Source organism: Contarinia nasturtii, unplaced genomic scaffold (genome assembly GCF_009176525.2).
Source record: "Contarinia nasturtii isolate CC-2019 unplaced genomic scaffold, AAFC_CNas_1.1 Cnas_scaffold_810, whole genome shotgun sequence".
Lineage (NCBI taxonomy): Eukaryota > Metazoa > Arthropoda > Insecta > Diptera > Cecidomyiidae > Contarinia > Contarinia nasturtii.
In genome coordinates, this window is record NW_022198157.1 from 1,945,588 (window position 1) to 1,973,383 (window position 27,796).

Sequence of the window (27,796 nt, forward strand, 5' to 3'; positions counted from 1 at the left end):
TCTATTCTAATAATGAAATAATTTCATTTTGTATAAGTCGAGACTAAGACCATTTTGTCTGATTGAATGAACTAAATGTAATTATGACATTCAAATGTGACATTAGTAAGTAATTTATTTAATATTCGCGAAATTATTCAGAAGATTATCAAGTAACGATCAATAAATTGTAATTTCAATTAACAAAAGGTATTTTTGTCCAATATTTCGGGTATATAGATGGAAATACTTTATAAAGTCACTTCATAGAAGTGATTGCCAGTCAGTAAGTGCGGGTCTTTGGCAAAACTATTACAAATATATTCTGTGGAACATGGATTCAGAATTCAGTGCGGTGAGAGTATTCAAATTGAATTTATTAAAACTTATTCTGACTTAATCTCTTCTTTTAATTGATTTTTCTCAAGCAGAATACACTGAAAGTGTTTTTTAATTTCATCGAAGACGACGATGACGAAAACAATTACAGTGCATACACTTTCGTATCAACTGCAATGTTGATGGTTATTAATATGTTTGCAAACGATTTAAAAGTGCCCGTCGACTATTTGAATAAAATCTCTGTTTCACGAAATACAAGTATCGACATTTTTATCAATCTTGATGAGAATGATGGCATTTATAATTCATCATTTGTGGAAAATATTTGGCCACATTATCAAAATCGATATTGCTTGATTTATGCCAACACAAAAATAATGTCGCCGAGTACCATCTTAAACTTTTCCAGCACATTGATTATAATGAACTCGATTATTCTTCTGATTAATATGATATTTTTTTATCTCGTCTTTCGCCATAGGTAGTTTTAATATAAAAATCAAATCATACAATTGAATTTAAATGTTTTAATTTATCTTGTGCCTTTTGAAAGAATGCGACATTCAATCGATGAAGCCTTCGCCCAGTCTTTCACCTTTACCGTTCAATCGCAACTAATGCTTGCGATTCCAATGTTTTCGACAACGATTCATGAGAAATGGTTTTTGGCATTCAAATTCATTCAAAACTTTCTAATGGGTACGATTTTATTAAGTGTATTTACGACACAAATTATTTCACCGCCAATTAGTCTCGTGAGCGATGCCGAAATTAGTCGGTTTAAGAGCTACACACCAGGGCCCATAACTTTCGGAATCGGAGAACCTTGCCTATATGAACTGAAACAAGGTAATGTTCGCATAAATGATCAATCTCGATATTTAAACAGAAATATGGAATAAAAATAAGAAAAACAAATCAAACAACAGGGTTATACTTACGCAGAGGTTGCTTTCTATCATGTGACGTGGCAAAGTATTTTTTATCCAATTTTGTTGAATTCAAAAAATGTTAGTTTAATTAAATTGATCTTTTAGCAAAACCGTGGAAAGACACGATGGTGTTGTCTTTCTCAAGGAAGATATTAATTTTCAGCAAGTGTTTAAAGTGTCAAAAGGATCGATGCATTATGATACCATCAAAATGTTGGTACGACATTACTTTGAGGCTGGCATTCTGGATCGAATTTTCAATCAAATTCATGGAACAAGCTATAAGTATGAAGATGAGATCACGAGTGGTTTTTTTGCGTTTTACAAAGGCATTTTTTTTTTAGATTTCTCGAGGAAACCGGGTATGGAAATCAAATTGAACTTAAAGACTTGTACGATGCTTCCAGTCATATGATATTTGTGGGCTATTGTGTCAGCATTATTACGTTCATTTGTGAGATTATTTATTTTCGCTGGCAATGCGCACGGAACCACAACCGTAAAACGATTAAACGAGTTCGATTTCTACATTGAAAGACAGTAATGTCAGATTCTCAGAAAAAAAAGACCAATTTATTCATTCAAAATGTTGGAAATTTCAGAAAAATCAAACAACAAAAAACACAGAATTTAACACATTATTGTACCTTTATTTCGTTATACATCTACAATAATTTTTTTTCTTTTTATGATGTAATAGTTTTTTATAATGTTTTTCAGTTTAGTTGTAATATAATTTATTATTTAATAATAATCTTTAATAACTAACATCATCATATTTAGTTGTTGTTGTTGTTTTTTTTTGTTACATGAGTTTTCATTTTTGTTTGACTTTGTTGTTGTTGTTTTTTACATTGTTCCGGTTTGGGATCTTTTTCAGTTAGTATTTACTTTGAAATTTTCGCCAGCATTTTAATTGTCTTTTCCACATAATAACATTTTTTTTTCGTTAGCCTGCGTTCAACAATCCAAAAATACACATTGGTTTTGAATAAATATTTCATTTTAAATATAAATATTATCTTCTTTTCATTTCAAAGATGTTTGCCACTTGCCCTTTCAAAATACTATAAATAATTCCACAATTTATTTTTTGTATGTGTTTTTTTTTTTTTGTTTCACAAGCATACATTTTATAATATTTTGTTAAAGATTTTTTTTTCTCCTAAGTTCATTTATCGATTAATAATTCAATGCATATGTGAAAAATGCATGCGATTGTCCGCAGCTGATGTTTAGTGTAGATTTGTAGTAACCTCCAATACCTACATCAAGCCTACAATCAAATACAGCCAATCGCCTACACCTCAAATATACTTATATTTGTGTATTTCCTTCTTCTTTTTTTTGTCACATTAAAATCATCTAAAAGTACGTATTTTAAATTAAATTGTCAAGAACAAAACCGAAGAAGTTTATAAAAAATTGTAAAAATTTTTTTGTTTCATTTTTTTTCTCTTTGATTTTTTAAAATGAAATGGTAACAAACATGAAATTAAATAAAAACAAAAACAATCGTCATATTGATTCGTCATAAAAAGTGTGAATGTTAGCGGGGTGGTAAGGTCGGGTAAGGTATACACGGTAGGTTTTAAATAACATAAAGAGAGAATAAAAATGAATTTTTAAGGATGAAAGTAGTTTCGATTTTGTATTTTTTCTTTCCTAAATCTATAAAATCAATAAATTGGATAGAAAATGCTTTGGCGTAAATTCTACGTGAACGAATAAAAAGTTGAATTTTATTTTTAAATTTCAATTTGAAAAAGAATCAAAACAGACAAAGAGATGAAAAGAGCAATGGGCAATTGTTGATGTTGCCACAGCTCTATCTGCTGCCCATTTGGCACCGTTGCCAATCTCATCGGAAATTCTTGCTATTTTCTTGATTTGATGCTATTTTATAAGATTTACATTGATTTACAACAATATTTGTGCTTCAGTTTTCCATTCATTTGGTTTGTAGTTGTTTAGTGTTTTTTTTTATTTCTTTATTTATTATTTCTACAGTTGTCAACTTATTTTCGCTAAAAATGTGTGTGTTTGGTTTAATTTTCGGTCTGAAAGAAATTTTGAATAGTTTGAAAAAAGACTTGATTGTTTCAAAGTTTAGAGAGAAGAGAAATAACTATTCAGTTTTATTTTCATTCTTCAAAAAGTTTCTAATAAAGATTGAATTCAAAACTATGAATGTCGCGAAATTGATTGTGAACAAAAAATTTCGTCGAGTTCGAATTTTTGTAAACAATTTTTTACTTCATTTTTTTTTAATTTTCAATAGGAAAAATGCGAATAAATTTTATGGCTTTAACAAATTTTATAGGCCATAATTGAATCTAGCGCTTACTTGACGGTAGAATCACGGCAATTCTGAATGAGAACAAAAAATCACCATTGATTTCGTTGTGTCTGTCCGAAGAGTTCTGAAAAATTTCCAGTCAACATCATTTAATAAGACACAGATTCTCAGAACCCATCCTTTTTCTAATTCACTATATATTTATTTTTTATTTTTTTTTTGCACCATTTTTTTTATTTTTTCCCTTCTCGCAAAAAGCATTTTCGTTCAATTTAAATGTTGAAATAGTTCAATTTTTATCTCAATTTTAGTATTAATTTTCATTTAGTTATAGCAATAATCACAAGTTATTTTCCAAGTTTTTTTTTAACGTATTCTATACTCAGTTGTTACTTTTTTTTAACTATATTTTCTTCCTTTGGCTAATACATAATCTAAACAATAAATTTTCGTTTCGGCTTGCTTGAGTTTTGCATTTTCTTTGCTATTGTTGTATTTTGGAGCGCAAACTTTGCGTGTAAGTGTAGTGGCGAAATTGGTTGGTATTCTGTCATTCAAAGCATTTTTAGTGGCGGTAAGGAGTGAAGCTTAGACTTGATTTTCGGCCATTTTGACAAATCGTTTCTACATAAATAAGCGAATCTAATTATTTATCCTTTTTGCTTTATTTGATGACATAATTTGACAAAAGTTGCGTTTAATTTTGAGTCAGAGTAAAAGCGGACAAAACGAAAGCGCAGACTTTGAATTCAACAACAGTTTCTATTGAACATGAATTCGATATTCTATTTTAGCTTAAAATTTAGTTTGTGCTCTTGAAATGGTTACAAGTCAACAACTTTATCTCCTCGTATGCAAAAAAAAGGATTTTTTTCACAGCTAATACAGACAAGAGACAGTTTGACTAGAGAATGAAAAAAAAGACTAAACAATACAATGCATATATGCATGAAAGTTTAAATGTCTATTATGCAGTAGTAACTTGTTTAACTACATTTTCTTTTTGGTATGTAAAATCATTATATTCATCTAGATTCAAAGCTTTTCTGTTACAAACTTGTAAGCATTGACGTTTCATTGCTGACTAGAACATTTTTAAGAAAAATAGGTTCATTTTTTTGTATGTATTGTTATTGTTTAAATTAATTTGTGCTTGGAATTGTTATATTATTATGATATATATATTAGTTTCAGTTTGTTTTTTTGTACGTTCGGCTTTTGTGAGGGGGCAGACTCTATTCGAACAAAGTGCACATATCGATTACAAATCAAAAGGTTTCCTAAAAACAAACCAAATAAAATATAAAAAAAAGCAGAGTTCGGTTTCTGATGTATATTAATTTCACAGCGGGTTCGATGAAGAATTCAGTGCATTGGACAAAATTAATTTGCATTTTATGCTGAACACAAAACCGAATCAGTCTCTTTTCGTAACATTATTATCGACATATCTCCTTATGATAAACATGCTTGTGGTATCCAATGCATTATGGTTTGAATGCGGTTTATATTGTTCGGCATTATGTTGTCGAAAGAATAGATTGTACACACTCAGAATGCAAAATAGCAATCTGGGTTATTGCTTCTTTGGGGAATTTTTTTTTCTTCATATACATTATCTATTTATAAATAGAGCCCTATATCCTAAAAATGTATTTGTCTATGTCGAATTGTTTGGGTAAATGAAGCGCGTTATTTTTATGTGGATCTCTAAATGCACATTTTACCAATAAAAAAAATCTAGGCGACCATCAAACCAATTGAAAGTGTGTGCCATTAAATGAAAATTTGTGAAATCATAACTAATGCTCTGCACACAAAAACAAAAAGTCGAGATTGCCTTTTTATCTCGATGTCAAAATGAAAAGTCATTCTGGTTATTATCTCACTGTAGCTGAAAGAGAGTGTGAGAGACACTTTTGTTTCAATGGTAACAGAAATTTTTTAACCCAAAAAGTGACGAGGAAAATCTTCAAACAATACTTCATGACACTCCCTTATTATCTAACGATTAAACTTGGTCAATATTTATGTAAGTAATTTCATGAGTTTGTCCCACGTTATTATGTTGACTTTCACATGCTTTATGTTTGTATAATGAGTTTAAATTTCATTTATACAAGCACCAAACATAATACAGTTTCCAATTGTTTTTTCCCTTAAATTTCTTCTCGCTTTTAATCTAAATCGTACATTTTTCTTTCTGATTTCGTTTCGAACTTTCAGCTCGAATTTAACACTTCGTGTACATTGTTTGTCAACATTATGGATTCATAAACTTATGTCTTAACATTTAACTGACACACGAAGCTCACTCATGCGACGTCAAATACACCGCCTGTGTTTATCTGATATAGAGTTTTTTTTGTAGATTTTTTTTTGTTGTTTTTTTTTGTCTCTTTTCCATAGCGTATTACATTGAATGAATGTCATAATATTAAGTGAATGTGTGAACAATATATTTTCTATATAAATATATAAAGAAAGTTTGATTAAATGATTTCCATGCGCTTCGTATGGAATTTATACTTTGTCATGTATGTACGCATATTTTTTTATGTTATTATGATGACAATAGGTTTTGCTGTTGTTCAAAGTGAAAATTGATATTGTAGATAGTTAAATTAAAAAAAAAAAACACGAAATGATGTTGTCCTGTGAATTTGTAATTTTCATTGTTCATGACTGTGCAATTTTTGTAAGTATGGGTATGTGTGATTTGAACCAATTAGTTTGGTTATGGTTGTGTTGAATTTGAATGCGGAGTCGGTGAATTGTGAACTTTTTTATAACTTATTTCTTTAATTCGTATAAAATCATTCCCTTTGGTCCAACGTTTTCTTCTTTTATTTTTGTTAAGAGTGTAAAAAATGTCTGTTTCAGGATCAGGTTCAATCAGGACAATTCAAAAGCTTCTCTCTATTGTATTTTATTTATTCTCGCTACAGTTTTATTGTTCCATTACCAACGAATAAACGACAAACGACTACAATTAACTTCTAAATTTTTTTTGTTGTTGGTAATATTATAGGTGAAATTGTTAAATTTGTTTATATTTTTTAGCATAATATAATTTATTTTGGTTGACGAAACTGTCCTATACTCTAGAATTTGGTATTTGCTGTATTAGAATTTAATGTACTAAATTTTATTCTGAAAAATTCCCACGAAAGAAAGCTTTGCAACATACAAATGGTATGCAATTGTTTTTTTTTTCTTTCAAAGAGTTATAATTTCATATTTTTGTAAGAAAATTTGCAGATTTTTAAAAATATGAAGTCACGAGTCTGTTTGGCATCCATTTGACGATGCAAAAATCGAAATTGGTTATTGAATTGATCAATCAAAAGGGCAAGTTGAAATAATGCGGGGCTTCGCATATTTACATGCCGTCTAAGCTTTGTTGATGAATCTTAAACCATTTTCCTTAAATTAATTCATTTTTAGGCATTTAAACCGTAAAGATATTGGAACCAACAATGTCATGCTCATCAAAGTCGATAAAATGTCAAATAAAGAGAAAAATTCCGCTTTTTACAGCAATTCACATATTTGCTATTTGATTTTGTTGTGATTAAAATGAGATTAGTTTGAATTGAAGTCGCCGAACGAATTTAATTTATTCATAAGCAAATGAATTCTTCTTCGATGTGTGCACCACAATCCGAATAATAGAATTAATCCACACGCGTGTATTGTGATTGGTGATTATAATTGTTTTCATTGATTTATTGTTATAATCGTGTTTAATGATGATGACGATGATGTCTTCATTGTCATTTAAGCAGCGATTTCGTTCGGTATATTCGAGTGGGTTCGATTATAGTTTTTGGCGTTGTTTCATCTATATATCATTTATAAATTGAGAAATGCTTTTGGTAAATATTTGTGTCAAGAGTGAGAAATTGAACGAGTGAGTGAGAGATTTAGAGACAGAGTGGAAAAATTTGACAAATCCAAGCAAAAACAAAAATATATAGCCGAAAATGGTTGTGTGTATGTGTATATTCGATATATCTATCGAATAATATTTGATGTGCGTATATATGTTTGATCTAATCCGCGTTCGTGTCCGCATTTTACATAGCTCGCATAAATTCACGCAATGAAGAGTTTGTGTAAGAGAGTGTTTATTTGGCCTCTATTATGCGCTGCCACATTGTTCACTTTTCGTTTTTTTGGCTTCCAATGGCTCTATTTCATAAATGGTATGTGTTTGGTTTCATGTCAGAAGCTATGCATTTAGATTAAATTAGCAATAATCATAATAAACAATCAATATATAATATACACGTAGAGTTTTTGTTTTATATTCATAATTCATATTTCTTCTTCTTCTTCCCTTTCTTTTGTTCGTCCTCGCTTTTCTTATTAGTAATGTATGGGTTGTTCTTTATTCATGTTCTTTTATCATCAATAATACTTTTACAAATAGGGAATAGGTACTAGCTAGATTTTATCATCTCAAAAAAAGTTATTTTTTTTATTTGTTTTGCTTACTTAATCTTCGTTTTTTTATGTTTTATTTTGTGGGCGCACAAATCAGGCAATATACATATAATATATCTTTTGTGTGTGTGTTTCACAATTGAAATTGCGATTTTCATATTGGTTTTGCTGTCATTTTAGCCGTTTCTGTTGTTAAATTCTGTTGTTTATACGTTGTCTGGATTTGTTGTTTTGGTATTTTTGTTATTGTTGTCGAATAGAAACTAAGTTGCGTGTTTTGCAAATTCAATGACGCACTTAGCGAATTACAATCATATTTGTTCTAACCGCTTTTCTGTTATTTGTGAGTTCGCAATCATGTTTATTTATTTCCTTGTTATTTTGTTTTATCTTATTTGCTATTTATTGTAATATGTTTATTGAATTTCTTTTGCGTATTGTATGTGTGTGTATTCTGTTTGACGAGTGGCGAAAGGGTTGTTTTTTGTTCATTTTTAATATATTTATGTATTTCTATATTGTGTTTGTGGTAATTTCATCTTCATTTGTTTAATGTTTTGTTTGTACGATCAAAAAAAAGTCTCTTTGGCTTTGTATTTTGTGTTATTGGTTTGCTTCTGTTGCACCAATGGTGACATACACACACATACATGTCGAAATGAGAAGGAGAGCTTATGCACTCAGAGATATCCAAGCGTTGAATATGTTTTAACAAATTTATCATCGGATGTCGACGGACCGTCTCTGTGTATTGATTGTAATGTAGAATCGATTGTAATAAATAAAATACCAAAAATGAAACGAATCCAAGAATATAAATAGCAATTTGAAATAGTTGAAATTACTTACTCTTCATCTTCCCATGGGCAAATGGCATTACGATTTTTCTCTTCGTTTGGTTTCGGTTGCACTCCATCGCCTGTAAACGAAAAAAGCACAACAAATTATAATTCAATACCACACATAATGGAAATAAAAAGTTTTGTTTGACAAAAGTTGAAGAAAAAAAACTTTATTACCTTTGTCGGTTGATTTTTGTTTTTTCTTTTTTGTACGTGACTGCTGTGGTTGTTGCAATTTGGCAGTTGATTCCGTATCGAGGTTGGTTACCGAATCGATTGTGGTTGTTTTTTCAATTCCCGTGACAGCTATATCGTCGTCCGGTGGATCAATTTCGATTTCGGCTAATGGGGCAATGAGCGGTGCGGGCGTAGGTGCAGGAGCCACACATCCAGGCACCAACACCTCACCACCGGTTAATGTATCATATTGATAGTCACCACGTGTTGGATGGCACTCTTCGTATTCGTCCATTGATGGAGACAGATCGTCTTGCTGAATCATCGGTGCTTCATCGGATGTTTTTCGCTCTAGCGAAAGTTTTAAATTGCTAGTGTCTGGTGATGTGGACGATTTTCGTGAATCAACACCCGTTGAACATTGCACCACGACAACGGTTGTCGTTATTGTAGTTGTTAGAGGTTCATCGTCAGTTTGTTTAGTTTGAGCGATAATCTCTTCACTATCACTCACATCACATTCAATTTTTTCCGCTTGTTGAGCGGCTGTTTCGGCCAATATATCATCGATACATGGTGCACACATAACGGTTATTTTTGGCGGTGATGCACTTAATGTTAAACTTTCACTTCGCACTTTTGCATCGTCCGACAATAATGAACTTGCTTCTAGATTAGTATCACTTGCAATTGAAAGTGCAGCCGAAATTTGTTCATGTTGCCCAACGTTTGTATTATTTTGTTCCATATTTTCACAATGTAAACTAATATTTTCACTAGATTTTCTCTTATCATGGCATACATCATCAGTCACTTTTGTACTACCACTGTCAATGCCTTTTGTATTGGCCGCCTCTGATTCGGTGTCCGACACTGATGCTGTGGCCGCACGCAAACATTCACGATCATCAAAACTTCGGGTTTTCGTTGGTAATTGCGGTGACGATGTTGATGGAATTGATGCGGTGTCGCATTGTGTTGCGGCCAAACTGCTGCTTGAATGTGATTTTAGGTCCGTTTTTGATGATTTTGTTACGGTTGGTATTGTTTCCACCTAATTTTCAATCAAAAGAAGAGTAAGAATTGAATCATTTTCAGAAAATGTACTCGAAAAAAAGTCAATTTTCTGGCTTCGAAATGTCCAAAATAAATCCATAATTACTCACAGTGCTTTCAACTTTTTTGGATTTATCAAAGGACGGCTGATGTTCAATATTCGTAGTGGTTGTTGGACCACTTTGTTGTCTAAAGGAGAGTGGCATATCGCATAATCTGTTTTATTATAGGGGGCAGAAAGACAACCAATGTTTTCAAATCAAGTGACAAAATGATTGAAATCGCCATGGGAAACTTTTGTTGAATTTGTTTTGTTTACCTCGGCGTAATGGTAATGGATGCTCGTCTTGGTTCAGTGGAAATGGGTGCAAGTCGTTTGCCACTTGGCAACATTTCGCAGTCGAGTGTATTTTGACGTAGTCCGCATGTTTTTCGCATACGTTCCGATATTTCGCTTATATCAGACGACGAGCTACCGGAATCAAAAGCTGAATTATTTCTTGATCTGGCTAGAAAACTAACACGACAATAACCAATTAAGTTTAGATTTCATTTGCTTTTCATTTTTTCATTGTAAAATGCCAATTTTTTGGAATTTGCTTATGATTTAATTTCATTTTATATATTTACCTAGCAATGGCCTGTTTTGATGTTGTCGGTGGTTCTTCTTCTTCCCATGGACAAACTGATACTGAAACGGCCGTATTGTCGCCAGTACCAATGTCATCCCATGGACATACTGAGCTTGAAGCAGCCCCAGGCGCTAAATTTGTTTCGGAATTTTCAGGCATCAGCTTCGTCCCTTCTCTGTGTATCATTGTTCCGAAAAACAAAAAAGACATAGAAGAATGGAAAAAGAATGGAAGCATTGAAATCGAATCGCCAGAAAAAAAAACGACATATTCCGATTGGGTGACAACATCGATTGATTTGAGAGAGAAAGTGAGAGAGAGAAAGAGAGGATAAAGTACCGAGGGAAATGCATTTAATTGCACTTGTATATTATATATATTGTGAAATATTTACAATTGACTTTTATGTGAATAAATAAAGAGAAAAAGGAACAAAAGAAAATAAAATTGCGCGTGGATCTATATGAAAAATGGTACGAAATTCAATCAATTATTTTTTTTACTTATTGTGTAATATACAATCAAAGTTAAAGCCAATCTACAAATTCAATGGGGAGATAAATATAGCATTAAAATTACAAGTGCCACTTGGGATTATAAAATATAAACGGATTTTTAATCTAATTATACGTTACAGTGTTTTACAACAAATAGTGAATATATATCAAATTGATGGAATTTTGTGCGGAGCATGAACAAAATTGAAACTAAAACGAAAGAATTAAAAACAACATGACAAACGCAAAGGAAATATGTGTCATTCTATGGGTTATGTGAAGATTTAGAAGTGAGCGGGTATGGTATACCACCGGAAATACTTGATCTTGTTTGTGTTTGTACAGAATTCGAACGAAAAAAAAGGTAATTAATTTAAAAAGGAAACGAGCGAAAAAGTATGAAAATAAAACAAATCAAATCGTACACACAACACAAACACAATTATAAGTTGAAAAAAAAACGCAAGCAGCAGATGCTTTTAAAAAAAATCATCCATCTTTCTCCATTTATTTGCATACTAGTTTGCTGGCGCTTGTTTGTGACGATAGAGTGAATTTTCTAAATTAATTAAAATGGAGACGAGTATACACTTCAAACAAAGGCAAGTTAATTCAGTGCAATAATGGAATTAAATATTTGTTTTTGTTGTTTCTCATGTCTTTTCCCTTTTTTCTTCGTTTAGATGAGTATATGCACCGTTTTTTTTAAATTCCGACATAAAATCAATTCAAATGCAAAACAAAAAAAAATAGCATGAACAGCAGACAAATTAAACACTACATAAATTCAAAAGTGATGCGCATAGATTGAACGCATTTTCAGGCAATTATAGAAATGATCTCACAATTTATTTTTTTTTCTCATTTGCTCAGCAAATACACACACACACTCATAGAGCTAGATACATTTTGAGCCCACTCAATCGTCGTAGTCTCGTTGTCATTTTAATTGAAACAGTCAGTGTTTTTATGTCACTTTTGTCAGACGTGTTGTTGGCTTGCAATTTTCCATTGTGGATATTAGTTTGGTTTGGAATTCATCGCATTGCGCTGTCATACTTCGAAGACGAATCACATTCGAGGCAAACGGAACTCGGCAACTCATATACATATTGCAATTGATACTGAATTGTTCGTTGACAAATTGCATAATAAATGCAGAGAGATGAATAAGTGTTGCAGAGGAGCCAAAGAGGAGGAGGAGAGCTAACAAGGAAAAACAAGCCCAAGAGGATATTTGTCAAATTGCTGTTGTGGAATAGTCTCTCTATTTCATAAACTGGCGGGGAGGAAAGACACATACACACAGCTAGATCCATAATAATTTGCCAAACAATTCATTCATTTAAATTTATTAACAGATTTATTTAAGCTCATCGTTTGTGATAAGTAATGGCTTTCGATGCAATGCGTCCGGTCAATGTAACCAGTGTTACGTCAAACATATGTGTGTAGCAAAACGTACAGTCATATGAACGTATGAAATGCAAACTCATTAAAGCAGATGTAGTGACTGCAGCACATTCCAAAAAGACGTTGTTTCACAGTTGGAATGCAATTGCATTAAAGTTTTCAATGGATGATGAGAGATAAACTTCACCATTTGAATCATCACAATCTGGATGATTTGAGAAATAGCACGAAGAAGAATGAAGCGAAAAAAGAGATAGAAAAAGCGGTGAATTCACTTAAAAGATTCACTAATAAAATAATATATTCACTGTGAAGCGAATGCGGAAATATTCAGATTTAGCGAGAGAGAGAAGGGGAGGAGGATGGAAGGGAAGAATGAATTGCAAGTTAGCGAGAAATATATAAGAAAAGTATTACAGAGATTCTTAAGCAAACACCCACACGAATATTACAATGTACAACAATCTGAGGCAAAATGAAAACTAAACAACGAATAGGCCAAACAAAAATTGTTCGCAATTAACATGAGAGAAACAGAGATATTGCAGATGTGACAACAGGGAAAAAAAGTAATTTATAATTACATTAGATTATATGTTTGTTTGTTTGTTGGTTTCTTTGTTTTTTTTTTGTATTTATTTATAGTTTTGTTTAGGCAAACTTGTTTTGTTGTTGAATAATTATATAAAAAGAAGAACGAGAATCAATTGTTAAAAAACGCATAAAATTACATAGACAGACACATACGAACACGCACATCGAGTGATTGAATCTTTCTCTTACGGATAATTTTTAGAAGCATTGTGTACTCCAGTTGCAGTGGAGGCTATTACATTTGGTACTTCTTTATTACAGCTGCTGCCGCCACTGACAGCATCACCATTACCCGACGGCATATCGCCTCTGTAAATCAATACACTGAGAAAGACAATGGAATATATAAACTGAACAAAAACCGAACATAAACAAATAATTCCACATAAAAATGAACAAAAAATGTCAAAATATAACCAACCAATCGAACGAAACGGCCGAACAACACACGCCGAAATCAAAAATCAATATTTTTCCATCTGATTTCTTATTATTTGCTTTCGGTGATACAGAATTCGATGCGCGCGCGAACAAACAAATTGATCGATTTCAACTTAAATTCAACAAAACTTGAAATAAAAGCGATTTAATTCTCTTACTTTGTATATCGCGCTAAATCCGTTTTATAGTCAAACCATGATTGTGTGGCACACACAATTTTTCTACTCTTTTTTTTTGTTTCGTTGAAAAAATAAAAATAAAATCTAAAAAAAAGTATGAATTTTTGAAAATGATCGATATTTTTTTTGTTGTCTTGATTCATGAAGCGATTTGATGAGCCTGTACTTAATATAACATGTGTGTTTGTGAACAGAAATTGATAGGCGCACTAATAAGCAGTTGAACGAACGTACCAAACGAAAAAATATGTATATTCAAAAACCAAATCATAAAATGCTGAGCAGAGCTGAATGAGTTTGTTGTTTGTTTTTGCTTTGCTGTCTTTAACTCACTAATCTAAAATTAGCTCAAAAATTCTAATTTCTTTCATTGCATCCACTATGGTTGTTGTGTTTTTCGGTTTATTCATCTAACAACTTACCTATATGGTATATCGCTTAAATTGCTTTGACTATGTGAATGCGGAACTTTGTTGCTGGCATCTTTTACCCCGCACACTGCCAATTCATGCGCTGAGCCGGTTAAACTGCGATCACTACCTCGACGACGAGATAGAGCTTGAACAGTTGTTGGGGCATTCGAACTCATCGATGGCGTCTATGCGACGAAAATAAACAAGAGAATCCATAAAAAAGTTGAATGATGTGAATTTGACGATGATCGACACTTTCAAATTCAAAACTCAAGGTATTTTTAACTTCAAATTGTCGAACATGTATAAATAGAAAAAATATGCGCCTTCGACAGATGAATGACAGTTCCATATCAGAGGTGCGTGAAAGGGATTGGTTTGCGTTGCCCAACTGAACTTTTCAATTCGCTTTTCTGGGATTTTTTTTTAGGTCAACGCATCCCATCCTCTAATACATATCATTTCCCCCCCTCCCTGAGACATTGAAATCTTCGCAGCCCTGGTTCCGTATGCATTAACTGCCACGAAACAATCTGTGCAACTGTTTTTTTTCTTCTCTTTAATATAAAAAAAACACAAACCTGTGATAGAAGCCCTAAATTTGGTGTTGCAGTTGTTGAGCTTTTCTTTTTGGGCGGTCCGCCAAAATTGAAGAATCGTTTTTTATGTTGTGGTTGGATGCCACGTCCCAACAATGTTTTATAATGTTCAGATCGTATGAAACGTGGATAACAGTCCTTTTTCAAAAGTAATGCATAAATGTGTTCGGATGCTGCGTCGAATGTAAAACGTGACGGTGTTTTTAAGCCAATTTGAACTTTTTCCATGGTTTTGCTGTCAATGTTTATTTCACCTGAAAAACAAATAAATAATGTTAATGATTTAAGATAAAATCTTAATATAATTAAATTAAAAAATGGAAAAATTACATGGTGCGCCCGGTTCAAGAAATTCTTCATAAATTTCCCTGACCTTTCGTGCAATTTGCGAGTGTGCCGACCGCCTTAAATCATTAACCGTGATCCAAAAGCGAATATTTTCATGTGAATACTCTTTGCGTAAATAGTTTGTAAACTCCTGTAAACCAGTTGGATCGGATACGAGCTCTTCAATTGAAATAGCCCAACGTTTAACACGTTTTTCGGTTGGTATATCAACGATGCTGTTGTTCAATGCCCAGAATGTTTGATCTTCCGTCACCCATGGATTCGATGGCAGTGCTGATTGCAAGAAGAAATCATAATCGGAAAATGTATCCCAATATTGTGACAAAAATTCACAAGCTTGTGACATTTTGATGCGCGTACGACCGAGCGATGACTTGAGATAAACGACTTCACGTTGCACGTCTTCGGATGTACGACGTCGTGGTTTTCCCTGACGATCACGGGACGGCACCGGGCAACTTTCAAGTGGTGTAAATTGACCGGGTGGCGGTCGATATACTCTCCAAAATGCACGTTCCTACACAAAACAAATTTAAAATTAATAATCAATTTTTCACCACCACAACACGAGCGATAACGTTTTACCAAAATGCAATTGTCGCATTACCTGTGAATCGGCAACAATTTTATCGCCTTTCTTTCGATCTTTGGACAATTTCACTTGCTCTTCGGCTTGCATTGTGATGAAATCCCATTTTGCTTTGAGGTTTTTATGCAAACTGGCCAATGCATCGACTTCGTAGTCTTCGAGCCCATGACGTTGTTTATTTCGTAACGAACGTTTTACGAGGTAAATGGCATATTCAACGTTGTCGGGTGTTTTATGCTGCCATGGCCAATAATATGGTGTTTGAAAACGATAGAGTGAAGAATCGTCTTTCACTACAAGCGTTTTGCTATCACTAACCGGAAAAAAGTAGCCATGCAAACATAATTGATTGGCAATGTTCAATGCTTCGGACTCTTCGATCGATAAGTGTTCCATTAACCATTCAATTAAATCATAGCCTGTTGTATGCCACCATGATAAAATTCGTAAAAATAACACGAAAGAAAATTGAAGAAAACAAGAACAAAAATAACATCAGTACATTCCATGAAAAGGAAGGAGTGAAAATATGCAATGCAAAATGTTTCGTAATTTAATACAAATTCATTAATATTATGAAAATTTAACGAACCCATAAAAGCAGACGGAATCGATGTTAGGAAAAGCTTTTGGCTGCGAACCGGGACGCCACATTCTTGATCTTGCATTTCTCTCACTAAAATTTCCATCTTATCAAATGCCATGGGCCTCGACAGACGTTCCAGCGACGATGTTTGCGGGTGCGGTTGTTGTTGTGCAGTGCTTGCATTTTGCTGCTGTGGTTGATGATGTTGCTGCTGATAAATGGAAAATGTATGCCATGATGATTAACTTTCTCTCTCACACAAATAATTAACTTGTTTTTTTGCTAATCGCTTGAAATTTGTTGTTCGCGAAAATGTTCAAAACTTCAACTGGTTTGGCACGAAATTCATATCATTAATTTTCAATTAAAATCTGGTTGATAAAATGAAACTGAGCGCATCGCTTAAAGTTTTCCAACAAAATTTGTTAGTTTCCATCGATAAACTGAACGGACTGCAGCCGATAAGTAAGGGATTTAATGAAAAAAAAAAAAAGAATTTTGAATCGAAAAAAAGTTGAAAACTTAAATGCTTTCATTCCATTTATATCATCGCATTAATTTTGATGGCTCTTCAGCTACTGACTTCATACCACGTCATAGTATGATTTCAGTTCCTGTGCATTGAATAGTTTTTTTTTTTCTCCTTCTCAAGCATGACATGAAAATTTTCGTTGCGCACATCAAATTGAATGTATGTTTACGTGGGTATTGAAAATGATGTGGGTGTCAACATCCATTACATTTTCGGTGCATCACAATGCAAATCAATATGAGTTGAAAAATCATTTTATCCAGAACTTATTTGAACATTTGCTCAACCTAAGTGATAAATGCGTGGGATGCATTTTTCGATTAGTTTTCACATTGAGAAAATCGATTGTAATTCACAAAAGTGACACTTTTCCTCGTTAAAAATTTAGAAGAAAAATAAATAATTACCGGTTGTGATGGCTGGTGTGGATGTTCTTGCAGGCTATTGACATTGTTATCTGGTGAATTGCCAGAAGGCTCCATGACCACCAGACAGACGTGTTTTGAAAACGTCTTCTGGGGCACAATTTGGTTCCTACACTTAAATCACTAACCACATTCCATAATATACATTCTACGTAAGAACATTTTCAGCTGTGAATCAAATCTAAATTGTAAAAACGATCAATGCTATGCACCCTCCTAAAAACCAAAAAGACGTCAAAACTCTTACTCAAAATATTTCCTAATTCACTATTGCCTAAACGACGAGCATTCGTCGAACGTTGTTGTCGGTATTATATATATGTGTGTGTATGTGAGTCGTCTGTTTTGTTGTATTCACTTGAAAAGTATTTTATCGAATTTTGATTTAATGGCATAAGCTTCGTGTTTTTTTTATCCTAATTAAAATGTGGCCAGAATGCTATGGTGAATTCTGACCAGTTCTGGTGAAATCCTTTTAATGACTTTAAATCATCATCCATTTCGATTTCATTGCCGTCTTCAATCTATTTTAAAATGATAAAATGCAAAGATATTGAGAATTGACCGCAAACAAGTTTTAACTCCATTTTGAAACGGTTGGAACGGTGTGTATGTGTGTGTGTGCAAAGTTTATATGGGCGGAAATAAATTCCATCTTTCGTGGCAATATTTTCCCAGCAAATCCAAGAATCGTTTTGTCTCATTCGCCGAATAAAAAATCTGTTCATTGGTAGTATTTCATCCGTATTAGTCCAAAATAAGCAAAAATCGCGACATGTCGCACGGTAGACGAAAGCTTTTCATGGCTTTTTCTCGTTAATATGTCACAATAAAATGCATACCACCTACACGGCGTACAGTTATCAACTCTCCATTATCACGTTTTACACGAAATTACAGTCTATTTATATATCGACAGAATAGTATGATTGTCTATTGAGCGTGATGTGTTATTAATGTCAAATTCTCAAGAGGCTCAAGACTCAATCATATTATCATTCTCCGTGCTTTCGTATTTTGCCATGTTGACAACATAAGTCAATATAATATAGAGTGATGATAATGATGACGAGCTGTTTTGTGATTTATTTGTCGTAATTACGTTTGGCATGCAATTATTGCTTAAAACTTTGAAACTATTTCAAAATGCATTTGATTTCGAAACCATTTTCACGTTGAATGCAATCTATATGCGTCACATATAGGTATGTGACTAATTTATCGATGTGAATTGCAGTTAACTCCCAATACAATGGAATAGGTCATAATAGATTGGAAAAGTGACCAAATTATTACTACCTCCCACACACTTTTTGGCTGCCTCTGTCTTTCTCTCTCTCTCTGACATCACATTCCCGCATGAAATGTCGTATTAATTTTTAATGTCCAATTAAAAGTGTGCCGAGGCATGAAGCGTATGTCTGACGGAAAAGTGAATGTCAAACGCTCAAATTTCGAAATGTTTCGCTCATTTTCGTGGTATGTTCATGCACAGGCATTTTCTTAACATGTTTTACGTCTTTTTCGTTCTCGTTCTTGTTTTTTTCTTGTTATTTAATGTTTCGTTTGAAGTTATATTTATCCTTGAGTAATCTAATTTGCAAATGATCTGGGAACGATGAACATTCCGGTTGATGGAGCGCTCTAATGGAATCAAAAAGACCAAAGTATCAAGTGTTAGATAAAAAAAGCACATGTGAAGTGAGAGTCAGACGGAGAACGAACATTTGTGTGAGAGTGAAAGAGAGCAAGTGGTTGCACATTGATGGAATAAGATAACCGATACTTATGGATATGGTTCAGATTATATAAGCGATTTTCTACAAGCGGAATATAAGCAGTAATATCAAAACATCACATTTGCAATTTCTTTATTATCTCTGGGTCGCGCGCGCTAATGCATAACCATTAATGAAATGGTGCAAGAACCATATGCTGAGAGTGAAGTCACTTGCTGCTTCTGCTTTACGAAATATTGTTGATTTTGTTGCTGTACCGAGAAAATTGCGCTCTATGCACAAATGTGAATCTAAGCAAAAGGCACATCTATTTTTAAACAATGATCTCAATACATGTTCATCCTTTCATCTTTGTGGCAAAATGCATTTGCTCTGTCTTGTATCAAATATCAGTGGATATAACAAAGGAAAATTGGCAAATGCTTACGAGATAGAGAGATTGAATTTGTAGAAGAACGCAAATACAATGTACGGATGAAATGGCAGCAACAAATCTAAGACGAAATAAGGTTAAAAAGTCGTTATTCGTGCATAATCTATTTGTTGAGTTTTGACGGAGTGATGAGTTTAAAGAATGAATGGCACAGATTTAAGCACATCGACAACATAAAATTCGAAAGACAACATCTGCAACGAGAAAGAAGATGAAATGAGGACAAGGGAAGAAAAAGCCACGAGTGGTTCATTGCAGCAGATAAGTCATAGAAAGATAGATCGAAAGAATAAGAGAGAGAGAGAGAGAAAGAAAAAAGGATGTGAAAATGGAATTTAATGTGAAAAGAAAATTGAAAACGGATGCATTGTATGAAGCAAGCACAAGGCGCACACATACACAAGCGAAGAGGCTTTCTTTTAAACATAATTAGTGGTACTTCAACATTCAAGAAAATATAAAGCACTTTAGCCGCTTTTAGTCCGTTAACTTGCAAAAAAGTCGACGGATCGAGTGTATCTGGACAAAGTATATGCGCAAAAATTGAGAGCGAATGATAAAACGAATGGAAAAACGGCATCAAACACACCGAATAGGTAATTCACTCTATAATATGATATATTTTTAAAGTGAAACTGCGCTTGCCTGCACGTTCTCGTTTTCTCCCTTATCATTTCTTTCTTTTTCTTTCTTTTTTGTTCGTTCGTATGTCATTCATCGTCGTCGTCATTTTCGTAACAATTTTTTTTTTCAAGATGCATGGTTCTACCGTTCTATCGCTCTTAAGCCCGAATTATATGGATTCAATGATGATCTTTGTGAGTTGTGAGTGTTGCTTTTATTCGTTCGCTCTTAACTCTGTAGTGTCGTTAGTCGTTCAACAAAAATGATGACAATGAATAATTTAATTATAACCCAGTGAATGTGTAACATTAAAATGAAACCAACCGACTCAACTCCTTTACTTCACTTTCTCACACTCCACTTCGTTACATTTCTCTCTCTCTCTCTCTCCATGTCTCCTCGTCTCTCGTTCTACTTTGACATCTCTCTTTTTTTTGCACACTGAGGATATATTATGGAGGAAAGAAATATGTCAACATATTCTATGAGCATTTTCCGTATTGTCTATCTGCAAGTATTTGTCGTTGTTACTGTTTTTATTTGTCATAATAGCGAAATGCAGATATAAATTATGCATGGTACTTGAGCGAAAGAGCTACTTGAACATTTCAGCAGCTCAACGAGCGATGAACTGGACGGAAGAACACACAAATAGGAAAGAAAAATCCACACACAAACACATAGAATAAACAGCGACAGTAGCACTACGCCACAGAGAAAAAAAACGCAATATAAATATTTTATTATATTGAAATATGCATGGCCGAGTGTGTTCTCATTGTGTGGTGGCTTTTGCAAAAGAGTATAATTTTGAAAATTAGCTCAAGCGCTCTACAACACATACTCATTCTCTCTAACCAAACTCATTGTGAATTTGTGTTTACGCTTTTTTCCGCTAATTTTTCATTCCTCAAAAACCCGACAAAATCAACTCATTGTCACAACAAAGAATAAAAATTTGTTTTGGGATAATGACTTAGTTCGTGAAATATGTGATTCACGATGTACAATACCATTTTATGGCTACGGTATACATTCTCTCATTCGGGCTGTGTGTAACAAATCGAGCGACAATTTTAATTTTTTGTACGTGAACGAAGGGGTGCGCAACGCGCATTTATATTGCACAATAACTTTTACATGATACCATTTTCTTGTCTCATTTCACGATCGAAATAATGAAACCAGAGACGCCTGACAATACTAAAATCATTGTCATTTTATATTATTGTTCGCTGCTGTTGTGTCTCACTTGAAACAAAAGAAAATGCATACGTTTTTTCTGTCTTCCTTTCTCTTCTTTTGCGCTGCTTCTATTATTCTTCCAAATCATTACTTCGTACTTTTCAAAGTTGTTATTCTTAGCGCGCTAAATGACATATGTATCGATATGCGTATATACATGTATGTGCGAGCGAACAAACGGAACAAGTAAGAAGACACACAAGATACAACCATCAATTCCTTAGTCTGAATCATCAGCGGAATAAAAGTTTCTTTCCATTTTCTCATTATGTACGCTCTTATTGGCTTTGCCACAGTAAATTATTTCGTCCCAACGACTTTCATTTCATGTCGTTTCTATTGCATTTTGGTTTCGTCTTTTTCTTGTTTCCCGTTTTGTCATTTCGCTCCGTGGATACAATGCGAACTTTCTGATTTCGTTCTTTTAAGGGATAAAAATGAGCGATAGAAAGCACACAAAGTTTTCAATATACTTTTTTAAAAAATGGGAAAGAAAGAGAGACATCGAATCAAATTATCGAATGATAGTTTTACAGTGATTAGTTTGGTACGGGGTTTTCATTATTTGTCTACTTTTCGAATTCGATGGTTCTAGCATAGTACATGTACTATTTAAATTTCTCATCCAAATATGTTCAGCCATCGCAGAGATACTGTGCATTCAAATCGCAATGACTCCAACGGAAGATGACAAGGCAAAGAATTCTGTTGGTAAAATGTTGTACAAAAATTGTACAAACAAAGTTTATTTCAAGAAACAACCACTTGAATACATCAAGTGAAAAATAAAAATCCTTCAAAAACGATGGCAAACAAATATTTTATCGCACGAAATTCGCAAACATTTACTTTCGCGTTGGTGAAGAGGAAAAATAAGCTGGGTACACAATACAACACACGATCAAATAAAATGTCATGGCACATAAATGTGTGAGTGTGTGTGCTGCAATGCAAACTGGTTGCATATAAACGGGCACACAAAAAATGAGGTGCAACATAAAAACTTTTCATCTAATCAACGACAAAAAAATATGTTACATGCAACTTTATCATCATATTCTTTTCATATGTGTTCACAAAAAGAAGCTAAAGTACGTTTGTCGTATTGAAAAAATTTCCAGTCATCAAGCATCTACTTCGGGAAAATGTTATTTAGGACAAAAAAAAAGATGTACACGACATTTTTTTGGTTAATATAGAAAATGCTGTCTTCGAGAAAGCGCACAAAAACAAGCCGAACGAGTAACGGAGATTGCTTGTTCTGAGGGTACACATACAACGTATTGATGCCAAATGTTAGATGCCATATACGAATGCGTATTCGAATAAAAGTGGAAAATTGTGTGCATAACATCAGAGGCCATAACAACAACAGTGGTAGCAGCTGAACAAAAACAACAACGCCAATTTTTAACAATAGAGCATAAGAATGAGCGAGCTTTTAAAGGCGGAAAATGAACGATGTTGGATGGAGGCCATCCAACCGAATGAACGTTCTATCTCTCTTTCTCTTTTTCTCTTTTTGCGTGTGTAACATTGTGTACCATATATAGCTATATCGAAAAGATTGTACACATTTCAAACACACACGGCATGCCAATGGAAACGGAAAGTAATCGCATTCCATTTGATTCTGGGCATATGGCATTTTATCGGAAAAATGAATATACATGAAGTCAAAGGTGATTGAAATATATATGCACACTCACGCCTTGGCTGTATACATTGATGGCTGATGTGCCGGCACAATTTGCTATAATTTCCGTTTCAATATTTTTTTTTTCATATGCAATACCACCGAATCATCGAAATTGTTCGATAAATTGATTTCTAATTTTCCAAGGGTGCGTAAATCTCTTTTTATGTGAACTACCGCACTGCATGGCCCTTTTTACTCCCAACAAAAACCATAAACAACTCATCGACCTCAATGCTAATGTATGATACCAGAGAATTGATTGGATAATATTCGTAGCTCGCTCTACTGCACTCTCGTTCGCTCTCCACATCGACATAGTTTTTTATAATTTCCACAAAATCACATAACTCAAAAAGAACGAGTTCGAATCTCATCAATATACTGTTTTCTTCTTCTTCTTCTTTCAATTTGAACTTTTGTTGTTTTTTCATTCCTTTTACATCGTTTATTTGAGAGTTTTATTCGGCCCCTGAAAACGGGGCATTCAACGTCCAAATATTCTATCTATATCCATTTTGAACGGCACTTTGTAAAGAAGATCGATATCGATGAAGAGAGAACAAAAAAAAACTTTCCAAATCTATGGAAGAAAATAAATTTGCGCACGTTCATAAGTCTTGTCGAATAGGTTTATGGATTTGTGACCCGTGTGGTCGCTGGTGCCACTGTCGTCGCTGCTGTAATCGTTCTTGTCTTCTGGATATCGTTATATATCGCATGGGTTGGAGAGGTGCTTTAATTGATTGTTTCATATGTTTCTGTCGCTCTCATTTTCAGCGAAATTGTTATGAGTGTGCTTTTTTTCTGTTTCACAGAAGTGCAGACCAAAAATAAGAGAAAAAAATGTTGATTATAACCTTCGGCTAGTATGCACGAAACTCAAATGGCTTAATAGCAGAGAAAGAAGAAAATTTCGATAGCTTTGTGAATTTTCCAGCTGCTTTTTTTTTCTTCTTCTTCTTCATCTTCTTTTCGTTCTTCACATGTTCGTTGCTCACTCCCTGGTTTTGTTCTATGCTCGTTCGCTATTGACTGGAGTGCTCATGCAATATTTTCTGCTCGTTGAACCTTAACTCAATCGGAATATATATGCAGTCCATGCAATACACATTGCCAAATAAAATCCATTCCAATGGTGTATATTCATATGCTACATGAAATGGGAGTCAAACTGTTGTGTTTTAATTAGATTTTGCAAGAAAAAATACAGAAAGAGAAAAAGAAAAATATAGAGGAAAAACGAAATCGTGTGTTCGTTTTCAAATTTCGCGCACACATTTTATGACGTTTTTTTTACTAGTCTGGAATCACATGAAACACGCTATTTTTGCTGTTTTTGTTTTATTTTCGATTTTTCTAGTCGAATCCATTTCTTTTTAATCATCTGCAATCCATGTGCACTGTACAGATCTTGTCTGACCTCATTTCCAGTAAGCTCGCCTTTATGATTTACAACGATGAAAATTGAAGTATTTCGTTTGCGTATACCGCAAACCGAGGACTATGTGTATATATGTGAATATCAATCAACAAGATGATTATTATTTCAAACCAAATCACAGTTTTCATCAATCGTTCTAATGCTATTTTGAAGAAGAAGAAAACTATTCAAAGAGAAGTAAATAGTGTTCTTACGGCTTTTGAAATGTGCTGGTAGACAAATCTAAGCATCAAATTTGTTTTGTTTTTCGTTGTGTGGCGTTCGATAAAAACCTCCAAGTAAAATCCCATCGATTCACCATATCCATAAACAAATATTCTAAATGGATGCACGAAAGCCGTTGCGAACGAGTGAAAGGAAAAAAGAATCAACAACAACTGAAAGCAATAAACATTAGAAATCGTTGGTTGTTGAAAGATTCTACTATTTGATGAAATCACAACATTTCAAATGTGAAACGGGCCATGAGATTTGGTGTGCGCCTCGACAAACATAAATATGAAGACATTTACAATATCGAAAGCAATCAGCAAATAGTTTTGGTTGTGTCGAATGTGCGCGCGCGGAAAGATATTGTCGTCTATTCGACTCAATTTTGGTTTGGATTTTTATCCATTTTCTCTTTTCTCGCATCAAAATTACATATATATTCATACAGTTTATCATTTGGAGGGGCTTTTAATTTTTCACCATTCCGCCACAATTCGCGATTGCTTGTATTTCGAATTGTATTAAAACGAAAATGTGGGAGACAGTTACATGGTGTAAGCACTTTTATGGATGAATTATGCTTGTGGCAAGTATTTTTGTTATTGTTATGTTTTTACGTTAGCTTCGAAAAAAAAGAGTCCACCAGTCGAACAGAAAAAATTTGCTTCATTTGGGGCTGTGGCTGTCACATAATTTATGGATATAGCTACTCTCTGTTATCTCGCATTCTCTTCCAATTTATCTCATGGCCTCTTTGCCGTTTGCTCCCGCTCACTCTCTCGCTTCGAGAGTCTCAGTTGCTCTTTTTCTTTTTTTTACACAACTTTGACTTTCCAAATATTGTTGCGCGAAGCGATCTCTTTTTATAACCCTTATGTTACTTTATTTTGTAAAACTAAGCGCGTGTACTTGAAAAATTCGACAAATTCAACCACAACTATGCACAGCTTGTTTGAAACAAAATGAAAAGTGTTTCGCAAGCTCAAAGTAAAATCCGAACAACGGAATCGATAACATGACCGAAAGCTCTGAACAAATTAATTATCTTCACATCCGTTTGGTTCTCAAATCAATTTTAATGGTTTTTTTTATTGTATTTTTACCCAATATAAACGAGAAGCTTTCAATCGCATGTAATCACACAAGATATATTTAGTAATTGTTTCAGATCGATTTTTATCATCGAAACAAAGCATTAATTCCATGCAATTGATGTTTGTTTGAACTTTTATTCATTCGTTTGGTTGTGATTTGTTGAACTTTTTTTATTCAGAATGCTCGTACAGACTTGTTAGAAACTACATTGGATAAAAAAGAATTACTAAATAGATAAAAGCATATGAATGGCACTTGTAATCGATTGTAGTGTTCAGTTTTCACACATATACCAATACATGAACATGAAAATGGCAAAGAGATACACATAGAACACTTCTCGTCGCTGGATCCGCTTGCTCGGCCCCCAATGACATTCACAACGTTTGCTCATCTCTTTGGTGAGCGTATATCACGCTCTCTTATCGTTGTCGTTGTCAAAATGTAAATTGAAACGCATAAACGCGATTAGGCATTTTGCGTTTCCAACCAATGTCGTCAATTTCAAACGTTTTTTTTTTCGCTTCTGAAATATCGACAGCAAAGACGACAAACGAAACGAAAAAAAATCAACGGGAATAAGAACGAGAAATATTAAACCACTCAAGTCGTTGTCACAAAACTGCAAAAAGCTGTTTGCATTCACAGTCGTCTCTCTTACACTCGGTTCAACTTTTATTCGCTCCAATAATTTCAATTCGATAGAGATAATTCGTTTCGTTTATCCATCAAAGTAATCGCTTTTTTTCTCTTTTCTGTCGACTTCGATCGTTCATTCGGTGATTTTTATGTTTGGATTTTATTTTCACTGTAAAATCGTTTTCTATATTCAATGAAGATTATAAATCGATTGTGCATGACGGAAATGTAAGCATTTCGTAATAATGGCATTGCCAATCTCGTTTTGACTTTCGTCTAGTCGTTGAAATATTGCGTTTCTCTTTCAATCTCATAAATACACACATTTCAGTTCAACCGATTCGTTTCGTCTTGCCGTTTGCTCCATTCTCGCGTAATGTTTTTTTTTCTCTTGTTCATTTTGGGATTTTCTTTTTAAATTCGTAATTTGCACACGCACACATTTACCGATTCACGTTTCTTACACCGTTTGATAAAAATTATTTTTATAAAAACTAAAATTTGAATGAGCAAAAAAAATAATAATACACAAAATTTCCATGCAAAAACTTTTGCTTTAAAATAAGAGAAATTCATTTGTAAAAATTGAATTTTTTTAATAAATTTGCTTTTTTTCACACGCACACTTCGAATTTCTGCTCAGCACCACCACCAAAACTTTGCTTCTGCTTAGTTTTTCCATTTTCATTCTCTTCGAATCGCTACAACTTCTTCTTCTTTTTCGTTTTCTCGTCGTTCTTGCCAGCGAATATGTGTTAGTTTAGTCAGTGGATTTTTGTGTGGCAGTATGTTCTGTATGTTTTCATTCCAGATGGATTGTCGCTGTGAGCGTGTATTTGTACCGTAAACATTACGATATATGGATGCATTCATGGGTGTGTGCGTGCATACGTTGCGATGTAGTTTGGTGGATGACGGCCATCCGGGTATAATCACACACAATCACTCCTACACATAAAACGTTTTTGTGTACATGTGTGCGTTTGCAATCGTACCACATTCATTAGGCCTGGTGAAAGTCATGATTGTTGTTGTTCCTGTCATTGTCGTTGTCGTGTGTCGTTTTTCATCGGTACTGTTCTATCGCATCTATCGTTTCGCCCTTTTTTCACATCTCTCACACTCAGACGCGTGATCTTACTCTCGCTCTCATCCAACTCCACCACTATCTCTGCAACACATCAAAACGCTTTCTATTAAACAAAAAAAGAAGCGTTAGTCGTTTTTGCAAATGTGTGCAATGTGTGTTGCGTGTATGTGTGCGTGAAGTGGACGTTGTTTGGCGTTGCTACTGTGTGCTTTTGATGCGATTTATGTATTTCGCGTTTCTATTCATAACATGCGAAT

General features: G+C 33.8%; 2 protein-coding genes across 5 annotated transcripts; one reads left to right on the plus strand and one right to left on the minus strand.

Moving 5' to 3' along the window:
- The first annotated feature begins 313 nt into the window (after positions 1–313).
- LOC116342209 lies at positions 314–1,814 on the plus strand. The gene is made up of 6 exons (XM_031769728.1): positions 314–334; positions 411–802; positions 875–1,170; positions 1,251–1,296; positions 1,359–1,538; positions 1,598–1,814. Exons 1-6 carry the CDS (start codon positions 314–316, stop codon positions 1,785–1,787), a joined length of 1,125 nt encoding a protein of 374 aa, XP_031625588.1. The 3' UTR covers positions 1,788–1,814.
- Positions 1,815–2,355: 541 nt separating this feature from the next.
- LOC116342216 lies at positions 2,356–27,136 on the minus strand. Of its 4 annotated transcripts, none has more exons than XM_031769737.1 (15): positions 27,074–27,136; positions 17,572–17,848; positions 17,307–17,505; positions 16,374–16,575; positions 15,800–16,200; positions 15,175–15,709; positions 14,827–15,098; positions 14,255–14,430; positions 13,402–13,536; positions 10,707–10,883; positions 10,396–10,593; positions 10,187–10,292; positions 9,021–10,074; positions 8,851–8,920; positions 2,356–8,745 (listed from the first exon to the last, which is right to left on the minus strand). In XM_031769737.1, the coding sequence occupies exons 3-15, from the start codon at positions 17,379–17,381 to the stop codon at positions 8,682–8,684; spliced, it is 3,465 nt and encodes a 1,154-aa protein (XP_031625597.1). In that variant the 5' UTR covers positions 17,382–17,505; positions 17,572–17,848; positions 27,074–27,136; the 3' UTR covers positions 2,356–8,681. The 4 variants fall into 4 exon arrangements, with proteins under 4 accessions (XP_031625597.1, XP_031625599.1, XP_031625596.1 ...); XM_031769739.1 differs by having other exon boundaries at positions 10,396–10,548; positions 16,374–16,578; XM_031769736.1 differs by having other exon boundaries at positions 16,374–16,578.
- Between the last annotated feature and the right edge of the window lie 660 nt (positions 27,137–27,796).

Excerpts from the sequence above, each read along its gene's own strand:
- LOC116342209 (XM_031769728.1), top strand. The coding sequence starts at position 314 with ATGGATTCAGAATTCAGTGCG. Across the intron at positions 803-874 it reads TATCTCGTCTTTCGCCATAG|AATGCGACATTCAATCGATG; the intron begins GTAGTTTTAATA and ends GCCTTTTGAAAG. Across the intron at positions 1,539-1,597 it reads ATTCATGGAACAAGCTATAA|ATTTCTCGAGGAAACCGGGT; the intron begins GTATGAAGATGA and ends TTTTTTTTTTAG.
- LOC116342216 (XM_031769736.1), bottom strand. The coding sequence starts at position 17,381 with ATGGAGCCTTCTGGCAATTCACCAGATAACAATGTCAATAGCCTGCAA. Across the intron at positions 16,579-17,306 it reads CACACCAGCCATCACAACCG|CAGCAACATCATCAACCACA; the intron begins GTAATTATTTAT and ends TCCATTTATCAG. Across the intron at positions 15,710-15,799 it reads AAATTGTTGCCGATTCACAG|GAACGTGCATTTTGGAGAGT; the intron begins GTAATGCGACAA and ends TGTTTTGTGTAG.